Source organism: Parathielavia appendiculata (genome assembly GCF_033297405.1).
Source record: "Parathielavia appendiculata strain CBS 731.68 unplaced genomic scaffold N657scaffold_34, whole genome shotgun sequence".
NCBI lineage: Eukaryota > Fungi > Ascomycota > Sordariomycetes > Sordariales > Chaetomiaceae > Parathielavia > Parathielavia appendiculata.
The window spans coordinates 137,261-148,415 of record NW_026944253.1 but is presented as its reverse complement, the minus strand read 5'-3'; the positions used below and the strand labels follow the sequence as shown (position 1 = coordinate 148,415).

Here is an 11,155-nt window from a genome sequence, read left to right as displayed (position 1 = left end):
TGTCACGGAACCATAGTAGGTCTGGGAAGATAACTGCGTTGCTCTATGAAGAGGAAAGGAAGCTATGGATGGATGAACCTGAAGCTAAGTGCAATGTGCCACGTGACCTAGGGATCGGCGGTCCAGTGCCGTGACAGGGAGTGTCAATACCTGGTATATCTTCGTGCTCCCTTCCAGCACTTCTTTTCATCCTTGCCCAGTCAGCTCGCCACTCGGATGGTAAATCGTCGACAAAGTGAATCATCTGCGCCACGAGAACGTCCACGTCCCAGAGCCATTGGAAAGGCCTCTTATCGATTACCAAGGTGTATATCTAAGGTATTCAAATCGTATCAGCCCTTCGGTACATAGTATCCAATATCTTAAGAAAGGGGACGTCCTACCAGACAACCAGTTCGCCAAAGGTGGATTCTGTAATAGAACCTTTGGGCAAGCAGCTTTTTGGGTACCCGCAAATCCGACGGCTCAGCGAGTTGGGCGGGTAAAGCTTTATAAGGGAAGGCCTCGCCGAGGTCAATCACGCAAATTTCCTTATCGTCCTCGTTGATCCAGCTGTCCTGCCCGACTTTCTGTACCAATTGCTTGGGCATGCCAATGCTAAGCGCTTTGCCGTCACGGCTGAACGAGGCTTTCCGTCTTGGGGGCTCCGAAGACTTCGAGGATGGCCTCGGCGGACAGTTTACAAAGCCAGCGGGCTGTGAAGGTCACATTTGCGCCGTTAATATTTGATGCAGAGGGTCAATGTATCAGAATCGCTGATACCGGAAGGTATCGTGCAGGGTTAGGGCTAGGTGTTATACCCCACCATTGGTGGGGTGGTTGATTGTATGTAGATAAGATAAGGCTGTCCCACTCTGGATGGTGGGATATCTCCCACCACTGCAGTTGCTGCTTGCAACTACCAGAGGACGACAACCTGACTTTTCCGTATCAATCGCTATTCCTCGTAACTTAGCCTAGAATAAGGGCTCAGACAAACCTCCGTGGGCATACCCGGCTCTATGCATGGCCCCAGTATTTGCAAGAGCTGTCTGGTCAGCCGGAGAACGGTTGCGTACTCGAGGATACTATCTTGCTTGATCTGAAGCTTGAGATGGGATAGAAGAGTATTCTATTCATGCCGATGTTTGTCCCTTGGCTCTTGTCGAGAACCATCCGAGTCTAGCACGCATTCCTCTGAAAAGACCCATCTCAATGGTTCAAGTTCAGAAGGATCGAGGTCTCAAACAAGCCTCTCTAAGATAACCCCGCCAGCTTGGGACCGCTCCATACATACACTATCAAAAGACTGGAATGGAGGATGGAGGCTTACAATCAGGGTGTCTCTTTGTCGCAGAACACAAGCTTACCCATGCCATGTCTCATCTAGGGGCTAACTATACATAGTAGAGGTCCATGCCAGCTACTAGCACGGTTCCCACCTCGCCGATCAGCTTCTTCTCGCCGCTGAAACAGAATATGGAACTGGTAAGGGCCGGAAACGACACACCTCGTCAGCAGTTGATTACTCGGTACTGCCGCAAGGAAACCAAGAAAGCATCCCCGATGGTCAAATATCATCTTGAATACGGTATGGCGGGCAGACAAAGCTCGCTGTTTACTGGTTGCCAACATGAGCTGGCACGGCAGTAGCCACTGTAATTAGGGAAAGAAAGGCATTGGAAGCCATTGCGTATACTTCTGCCGGAAAAAGGGCATTCCTTATCAGACAACTATCTCTGCTCCGCTGATCCAACAAAGTGTTGTCCACCACCGCCCGTCCGCCCTTTAGTAAGGTCAACGAACATCAACACGGTCAAACACACTCGGGCCGCGCCCAATAGCAAACTTGGTATTCGTGTCGCGATACCACCGTATCACCTTGAGTATCATCTTTCTGATCTGACCAATCTCGTGAACGCGCAGCTGGTCCTCGGGTGTCAGGTTTTCCATCGTCATATGCGCCACCTCCCGCTCAAGATCCGGGTACGCGGCTGCGTGATCAGGAAAATACCGCAGCACGGCCCTGTTCATCTCCGCCGCCTCGTATGGGTCCAGGTAGCGGGGATTCTTCAGTTCGACCACTGCGTACGTCTTCCAATACACCTCGAAGCCGCGCGGCCCGTGGCGCGACCACTCGAACGGGTCGATGAAGTCGAGGTACTTCAGCAGCGCCCTGACGTGTTCCGCCGAAATCGAGGTCGTGTCCGCGGTCGTGACAATGGCCGAGTCGCAGGTCGGTCCGGGCGTGCGGAGCTCCAGCGTCGGCAAGTCGCCGCATTTTGTGAGCCTCGCTGCCCAGAGCAGGTTTCGCAAGGGGCCGTGGAAGTGCGTGTCGGGCAGGCTGCCGCGAAACGGCGGGTTGATGTCCATGGAGTACTTGACCATCCACCGAAGGCCGACGGCGAGGGCTCCGACCATGGGTAGGAAGCCCTTGGGAGGATGGGCGGGCAGCGTGATGGCGTCGAAACGTAGTTTGTCTTCTTTGATGGGTAGCGGCTTCTCCTGGACTGGGGAGGACCCTTCTGCCAGAGACTTACCCTCCGGAGCTTCCCAATACTTATCCAACTGATTGCCAGGATGATTGGGGTCGGAGACGTGGACTGCCTGCAGCGTGTCGGGCGAACCGGGGAGGGGGCTGGGGATGCGATTTAGATGCGAGGCCTTGAGATAATCGACGATGATGCTGTAATCGTGGTGATGAAGGTCAAGGACCTCCATCGACGTGCCGTGCTCCTTGACCTTCCACTTCCAGACCATGCCGTCCCTGCCCGGCTTCTCCCGCGGTCGTGCCTTTGTTTCTGGCTCATCTGGTCTGTTCCGTTCCCAGCGCAGCCCTTCCAGCTCATTCCAAATCTCCAACTCGGTCATGCCAGCCTCGGCTCCGCGGTCAGTGTTGTCCGAGCGCGCTGGATCAACCTTGATGTAATCGTTCATGTCGTATCCATAACAAAAGAAGATAAGAGGGCCGGCCCAATGAAGTTTGTGGCACGGGGCCTGCAAATCCCCCAGCCCTCCATTGCGCTCCGAGGGGTCTACCGAATACCTGGGATCCATCGTGATGGAGGCAAACCCTGCCATGAAGGAAGCGTGTTAGAACTTCGTGCACGAGGATTGGCCGGGAGTCTTGCACCACTGACTCACCCATTGCAATACCATGTCCAATCTTGCGGAAGCTCTCCAGATCCAGGGCCGGGTTGATGACAGCCAAGTCGACCCAGACCCTGTCAGCACCGGTCCGGGGCTTGTAATACTCGTCGAGACTGGGGTGGTGAATGATGAGATTGCTGCCCTGGACCTCAGCCCAGACCAACTTGACAGAAGGCATCTCGATATGAATCACCAGAGCACGGCGGTGGTTGGGGCTGGGACGATGCCTGAGGGGAACGCGGCCAAGGCCGTTGCACACGTACTCCTGCCGGCCCATGTCGTTTGTTCGACATTCAGTGTCGCAGTAGAAGCCATCTCCGCACCGGCAGCGGATTCTCTTCCAGTTGGTGGCCTTCCCACACACGAGGCAGTTTTTCGCCCACAGAGAAATCCGCACACCCCAGAGATGGAGGTGGTGCATCTTCTCCGTCTTCTCGATGGCAGCGTCCGAGATGTCGATTGTGAGCGGCATGGTGAGAGGAGACACTGAGTAAAACAAGCAACGATTGCTCAGCTGAGACCAATGCTAGATTGGTTGACTTTGCCGTGGCGAGCGCGGGATCCGAAGGGATGGCGAAGGGAGTGGCTCCAATGAGCTCTGGTTCGGAACTGAAGGAACATAGAAAGCTCGTGAGCGCTATTTCCTGCTCTTTCGGGTGGCACGTAAGGCCTCTTAGCTTGGGAAGGACCACACCTCAGGCCCGGCTGAGTTGATCTTGCCTTGCACCTATTTGATTACCATCTTCCGTGTGCAGCTTCCTCATACTAGCATGCGCTGGGCGTTGGCCAAAACAAACTTGGTCAACTTGAGGTGGCCCGTATGCTCCGAAAAGTCAACCTCCATATCCTCGGCGTGAAAGACCTTCGAAGCCCTGGTGGCAATCCCGATGTAGTCGTCCCGCTCCTGCGCATCAAGCCCAAACACACTGACACACCTCAATTGCAGCAGCAGGGCCTTGAGGATGATTCTTGACATCCGGCCGTTTCCGTCGCCGAACGGGTGGATGTTGACGAACTGGTGATGGTAGCGCGCCGCCAGGGTGGAGGGGTTGAGCCGTCCGAGCCGCTCGGCCCCGGCGACGTTGCTGTTGAGATGCTCAACCATGTCCCTCATATCCGGGCACCGCTCTCGCCCGCATGCAGAGGTGCGCCTTGTTCTTCTTTTCACCGGGCTTCTCATACTTAACAGCGACTTCGTACGTCCGGTACTCGCCGGCGCCAACCACGTTGTACAGGCCGCGGTGAAGGATGCGATGGGTGTCCAGGATTAGCTCCTCAGACCAAGGCCACCCGTCGCTAAAGATCTTGGACTCGAACACATGCTAGAAGGTTCGGGAGTGCTGGATGCCCTCGCAGCGGGACTGGACAACCTCGGCGCGGTTGGCGGGACGCCGGTGACTTCGCTAGGTGTTTCCCGTGATTGGGGTCCGTGTCGCTGATGTGGGCAGTGACATTTTGCCCCCGAAACGCGGCTGTACACAGCTGCCTGGTGATGTCAAGACTGCTTCCGGCGGACTCTATCATGATGGAGCCGTAAATCAGCCGGACCAAGGTGTCGTAATGGCTGTCCATGTTGCGCTGTAATATGGGCGAGACGAGATGTGGCTAGTGGATAGTGTCATGGTGATGCTGGACCAGAGCTCCAGGTTCTGGAGGCGGTTAGATAGGAGACCAATGGAGTGTCTACCAAACAAGGATGCTGGGAATAATCTAAAGACTGAAAGAACGGAGCCGGCTGACGCGTTGCGCGCGTCTCAATGTAGTAAGAAGGCTCTATGCGGTAGATGTAATAAATCATTGCTTGCAAGCTGTCCCTGATGTTATACGCCCTGAGGTTTAAAGTTAAACGTCAGGTAGCATACACCGATACGTCAATTGGGAGACCAGAGGGCCGACGCCTTAGATCCGACGCCTAAAAGTTGGATTTCAAGTCAAGCACTAATATTTTTCGGATAGTTCATGTCACAGGTTGATGTGCGCCGGGGCCGGTACTCGCAGCGCGAGCACGCCAGGTCGCCGAGTTCACGTCGCTAGGTTCTCGCTCCTTGTGTAGTAACCCCATTTTTCGTACACCACAGAAAGGCGCCCCCCCCCCGGGTGAGACCGGCAGGTCGCCCGCGGTGCAGCCGTCAAATTGGGCTGGTCAAGAATGGTGGCCAGCGGCATCCTTCGGCGAGACAAATTCCACTGGCAGGTCTACCTCTGAGCAAAGCATTGAGTTTGGGCGATGGGCGACGAACCAGAGATTCCCAGGAGATGAACAAAGATCGACACGGCACTGATCACCCTAAAAAGGCCGCGGATGGGACTGATTACCATGTAACGTGGTATCAACTCTAGGCCACTCAGTCTCACCAACTCTAGGTCACTCAGTGTCTCCAACTGTATTACATATAAGCTATTGATTCAATGCGTCTATCTGTCCGAGATACTTTTGACTCGTGCCACAACATCCCCTTTACTTAGATTATGGCACCTTAGTTGCAGGGATAGTGGGCAGAGAGGTTGCCCCCGCGAAACACCCATGCCCAGTTCTCGCGCGCCTCTTTGATGGTGGAGATCGGAAGAAAGATGACGCCAGGGGCGGTGACGCTCAAATCCTGAAGCGTGCCGATGGACTTGGGCTCCAGGCTCGTGTTGGCCGGCTCGCCGCCGTCTGTTGTTGGCCTCAAACGTGTTGACAGCACTGTGAGCGGAGGTTGGGCCGTCAGTAATTAATTTTACCCAGACAAATGCGAGTCACAGGTGGGTTAGAAGAGGGGGGAGTCAACTCACCCCTGCACCAGTTCTTCCTTGTTCAGGCCAGCCCACGCCTTGCCGTCCATTGTCTTCAGCCCCGGCGGGAGGCTGAACTTGTTGGAGATGCAATCCCAGGAACCGGGACCACCTCCAGGGACGAGGGTGCAATCTCTCTCTTCTCCACTCGCCGCAAGGAGGAAGTACATGCGGTCCTTGTAGCACACCCACGACGCGTTTCCGTCCTCGGTCGACACGTCGTCCTTGAGCGGCTCGATGGTGCCGCATGGGACCTGGGCGTCGATGACGACGACGCCGAGACCGGGCGAGAGCGACCAGGCCTGAGGGATCAGCAGCGCGTAAAGCGCCTTGGAGAAGACAGCCTGGATTTCGAGGTCATCCAGGGGCTCGTAACCGTTCTGCATCAGCTTGCCGTCCTTGAACAGGTTGTCGAGCGTCGAGATGGAGTCGTCGGACCCGTCGAAGAGCTTGCCGTGCATCTCGTCGATGCTTTCGTACCAAAAGACGCACATCTCGGCGACGCTCAGCGCCAGCGTCTTGCTAATGTCGGCTGGTGTTGTTCTAGCCGCCACCCCCTTGTCGTCAGTATCAGGTTGAAGAGACCCTAAAGACGGTGATGGCATCATTGAACTCACGGCATCTTGTCTTTGACGATTGTGATGGTGCTCGCCACGATGTTGTTCACCAAGTCCTTCAGAGTTCCGAGTTCGTTTCCGTTGGCCGCGAAGTACGGAATCCTCTTGAGAGCTGGGACCCATTGCATGTTAACATACCGTAGTAGGTAGGGGTAGAAGGGATCGGCAAATCATACCCATGTTCCACATGGGGGCAGCGCCCAAGGCGAATCCGAGGCCAATGATGTCGAGCAAGATCTTGTCAACTTGCGAACTGCGAGGTAGTACGGCAAAAGTCTTTTGTACGCTGTCGGCAGTAGCGACAATATTGACCTGCGACCGGACGATGCCGTCGTAGAAGTTCCAGACCATCTGAGCCTAGTTTAGGGACTGCTAGGCTTATTGGAGGGAAGGGGGGAGGGTGCGAGGGAGGGAGGCAGGGAGACTCACGTTATTAAGAGCAGTCATGGAGTTCAGGATGAAATAGCCCGCAGGGTGATTGGTGTCGTGACACTGGACAAACGAGGTGCACCCGTTGTTGTCCGCATTTAAGTGGCATTTCATGTGCTCCGGCCCGTGGAAGAAGTTGCTGACTTGTTCTGAGAAGGAGAGTCCTCCGGGGCTGCGATTCGTCGTCCAATTTTGGACTACCGCTCTTGATAGCTCGGTCAGCACAAGCTGAGGGGAGACAAGGGACGTAATAATACTCACTCCCACGCCTGCGGTGCAAAGACGCCGTTCCATTGTGTGGTCGGATTGATGGCCGCGTCTACGATGACGGGGTTTGTGCACTCGATGGTCTCCCACTCGGGGGATTTGGATCCGCCAGTCCCGGGGTTCACGACGTTCGGGTCCGTACTGCCGGCACACTGGTTGATGTAGGCGCGCACAGCGGCTGTTTCGCGGTCGACATTGAGATAGTCTGCCTTCTTGTCTCCTGGTTGTCACAATGTCAGCACCGCCTCTGTTGAGAAGCTATGATAGCCATCATCCGGGCCCTATGCTGCAGCCGTTCTTACCGTTTAGATCCCCGAACTCGACACGCCCTTGATTGCTGACACCAGCCGCAATAACCCCGAGCTTCTCCCAGCTCGGCAGCTCGGGCTGCTTCTCCAGATCACCGTTGTTCTCCACGCTTCGACTGACCCGCCGTCCCAAGTCACAAGGTAGTCGGCAAGACCATCCCCTACTCTCCGTTGTCAGTCAACCATCCATGTGACTCACCTGAGAATTGGAAAAAAAAAAGAAAAAAAAAGAAAACGAAAGAAATGAAGAAATTAAAGAACAAACGAAAGGAAAAGGAGAAAACAATAGAAATGGAAGAGAAAGAAATGAGAAATAAGGGAGGTTACCGTCGTAATTCGCCAGGCTACTTTGGAGCCCGGAACCCCGGATACTCCAGCGGCAATCTGGCCGAGCTCCTCAAGGTTTCTGCTCCCCTCGACCCTGTTGAGATTGCCAGTATTCCTCCATGCGCGTATCGATCCGTCGTCAGCCTGCACCAGGTAGTCCGCCCGCCCGTCGCCATCGACATCCGCGAACCGGACCTTGGACCCGGGCTCGCCGACTCCGGTGGCGATGGTGCCGAGCTCTTCAAACTTGCGCCTTGTGTTGCTCGTCCCAATGATACCCGAGTTTCGCCACGCTTTAACCGCGCCGCCGTCGTACAGAATCAGATAATCAACGCTGCCATCGCCATCAATGTCGGCGAACCGAACCTTGAAACCCGCTTCGCCAACTCCGGTGGCGGTTGTCCCGAGTTGTTCCCAGTTTCGATTCTTGCCGGCGGCAGGGATGTTGGCCGCATTTCGCCACGCTTTAACGGACCCATCGCCAAACACAACCAGGTAATCATCGCGGCCGTCGCCGTCCACGTCCCCAAACACGACCGTCTCCTGGGTGGCGCCGTCGACCCCGGGGCGACCTGCCCCTCCGGGTCCCACACACGGATCAAATCGGCGACTGTACCCTGGTTGACCCAGTTTGGGCCCTCGCAAAGCTTCCCGGTGCTGGGGGTGCCGTCGAGGCCGAGGTCGAAGCCGAAGCCTTCATAAGGCTCCGGCTTCTTGATCCACCCGGCGTCGTTGGCCTTTTGGATCACGTCGCGCCAGGCGGAGGCCATCTTGCAGTCCCCGGAGTCGTTGGGGTGCTTCTTATACGCGAGGTCGGTCTGCGTGAGGATCTTGGTCATGTCGACGGCCATGACGTGGCGGCCCTGCTCCTGGTACCGGCGGGCGAAGTCGGCGATGGCGGCGTTGTAGATGTCGGTGCGCGCCTGCATGGCCGCGTCGGTGGAGAAGATGATTTGCGCGAGGAGGATGCTGGCGTCCAGGCACTTGTCCAGCAACTGGTCGATGATAGCCGCGAGACGGTTCGGAGCCGTGGCGACGTCCCGGTTGAGATCCATGTCGTTTGTGCCGGCGTGCAGGAGGATAATGTTGGGCCGCGCCGCCACAGACAGCAACGAGCATTCCTTAATCTCAGCGAGGAAGGAGCCCGAGTGGCCCTGGTTGTCCTTGTCAGCCATCGAGCCGTGCTTGCGCGTGCCGATGAAGTCGACGTCGACCCCAGCGGCAGAAAGGAACCCTCGAGGGGGCCCCGGTAGCCGTTGCCGGTGCTGCTCAGGCTGCCCCAGGTGATGGAGTCCCCGAGCGGCATGATCCTCAGCGGCACGCTGATCTGGGCACGCGTCGAGAGAGCATGGTGGCTTGGGGCGTCGGCCCAGGTGATGTTGAGGTCGTATCTCTCACGTGGTGTGTCGGTAGTACGGAGAGCTGCAACAAGTGCCTGGGCGAGGACGGCAGCCCCGAGCACCCAGATTGCTGCCATGGCGGAGAAGCTGTGCAGCCAGGCGCCTCAGTGCTGGGGCCAGAGCTGGAGATGATCTACAGGAACCAAGGAAGGGCAGACACTCCATCTTGCGACCAAGCCACAATGTTTATATACTGCCGTACGGAGTATGTCGTCTCAAGCCATGCGATGAGAGCCGTCAGGGTTTGGCTGGCCGGCGGACCCGCCGAAGAGTCCAGCTGAAGTCGCCTACTCCGTTCATAGAGCCCAATGCAACCCGACACCGAGCCCCACGTGGGATGTGCCCGTTTGGTGGTCCGATATGATATTGCATGAGATTATCCAGCCTCGAGAACTTTGACATGGTGTAGCGTCAGGGACGACTAGTCTCCCCTGCCGCTATCCGTAGCCAGCGCTCTCAACAACTCAAATATAGTCAAATCAATGCAAATCAAATCAACGCAAATCAGCGCATATTAAGTTAAGCTTTTTGGAATATTTGCGAGTCAACTCGTGGCTGGGCCCGGTGCGAGCCTCGGCGACTCTCGGCCAATACCAAGACCCCTGATGAGGCTATTCCCACTCGCCCCACAGCACACCGAACCTTCTAGCAACGCGCTCAGACCAGCGCGCCTACGAGGATAAGTATGCTTGCGAGCTACCAGAGTCTGTCGTCTCTCCTTTTCTTCTCCAAGTTCAGTGTACTCGTAGAGTGTAACGGTCCCAGGAGTATATTGCAACTAACTGGTGACGACTCTACGAGTTTGTCTCGAATGAAGAGAAAAGAAGAGAAAGAGTGAAAGATCATGCAAGACACTTGCCATCTTATACTTCGACATCCTTGGCCTGTGCGTCGACGTCAAACAAGATGGAAGGTCCACCGAATCTTGAGTTTTTCCTCTTGAGTCTTGGCCGAGAGTTTGCCGAGGCCTTTACGGGCCAAGCCCGTTACACTCAAAGGTCTGTTTACACTCAAAGGTCCGTGGCCGGAAATGGTATGCCTCCCTCGCTGCACCCCGGGCTTTGACTGCTTCCGGGCACCACCGTACCCAGGCCGGGTGCTGTCACGGCACACAACGTGCAGCCATACCGTTGCGCCATGTTCCCGTAAAAGGGTACAAATGATTCAATCCGACAGATCAAATCACTGGCTGCACTATGAAGCTGTCTTTTGCACCTGTCGCGGGGCTGTAACCAACCCGACCAGTCGTGCCGTGACATTAATGTTCCTGCGAAAAGGGTGTCGAAGATCATGTATAAGATGGCGTTGATGCGAGCGGAGCTCCGGGACTTACGGGTAGCGACTGAAGTGCGAAGCAAGCGCTGGAGGGCTAAAAAGCAACGGCTGAGGCAGGGGGATGGCTGCTTACTGTGCAGGATGGACAAGATTTTCAAGTCCAGAGAGACGTTCAGGTGCAAATAAGGGAGGAAACACAGGCTGGTAGTGGTCAGAAGCCGAGGACCGAGACACGCGCGCGGCGTTGTGGCAAATGCGGCGGTCGGGCCAGCCGTGCTGGCGGTTAGATGTCCTGCAGCATGGGAATCATTCCCTTTTCCTCGTACTCGTCCTTCAAGTCCCTGTCGTCGTCTGTGCCTGACACAGTGGAATGGCTGATGGGTACCCATTCGAGTTGTATGAACTGGTCCTTGAGAACCTCAAAAAAATCGGGGATCGACCAGATGGCTGTGCTATAACGCCAGTCGGCCTCCTCCTGTATACCCCGTCGCCAGACTCCTCGAATCCCCCCAGTCGAGTTGTAGTCGGCAGTTCTCTTGATACCTAGGTACTCAATCCTGCCAGAACAGTCTTGCCAGTGAATGACCCCGTACCTGGTGTCAAGCACAATCGCCTCGTTGAGTTCGCA

At 55.9% G+C, this 11,155-nt stretch overlaps 3 protein-coding genes across 3 annotated transcripts; all 3 read right to left on the bottom strand.

Moving 5' to 3' along the window:
• Window positions 1–1,776: 1,776 nt before the first annotated feature.
• On the bottom strand, window positions 1,777–3,675 carry N657DRAFT_711305 (uncharacterized protein; the record flags this gene model as incomplete). Its single annotated transcript, XM_062797438.1, has 3 exons — window positions 3,453–3,675; window positions 3,124–3,356; window positions 1,777–3,053 (listed from the first exon to the last, which is right to left on the bottom strand). The coding sequence occupies exons 1-3, from the start codon at window positions 3,599–3,601 to the stop codon at window positions 1,777–1,779; spliced, it is 1,659 nt and encodes a 552-aa protein (XP_062642743.1). The 5' UTR covers window positions 3,602–3,675.
• Window positions 3,676–3,759: 84 nt separating this feature from the next.
• N657DRAFT_711298 (Fic-domain-containing protein) lies at window positions 3,760–4,701 on the bottom strand (the record flags this gene model as incomplete). The annotated part of the gene is made up of 3 exons (XM_062797437.1): window positions 3,760–4,257; window positions 4,298–4,451; window positions 4,492–4,701. The coding sequence occupies 3 exons, from the start codon at window positions 4,699–4,701 to the stop codon at window positions 3,890–3,892; spliced, it is 732 nt and encodes a 243-aa protein (XP_062642742.1). The 3' UTR covers window positions 3,760–3,889.
• Window positions 4,702–5,606: 905 nt separating this feature from the next.
• N657DRAFT_637674 (carbohydrate esterase family 3 protein) lies at window positions 5,607–9,329 on the bottom strand (the record flags this gene model as incomplete). Its single annotated transcript, XM_062791526.1, has 10 exons — window positions 5,607–5,796; window positions 5,905–6,447; window positions 6,522–6,633; window positions 6,698–6,878; window positions 6,951–7,155; window positions 7,212–7,437; window positions 7,520–7,691; window positions 7,853–8,395; window positions 8,425–9,179; window positions 9,251–9,329. 10 exons carry the CDS (start codon window positions 9,327–9,329, stop codon window positions 5,607–5,609), a joined length of 3,006 nt encoding a protein of 1,001 aa, XP_062642741.1.
• Between the last annotated feature and the right edge of the window lie 1,826 nt (window positions 9,330–11,155).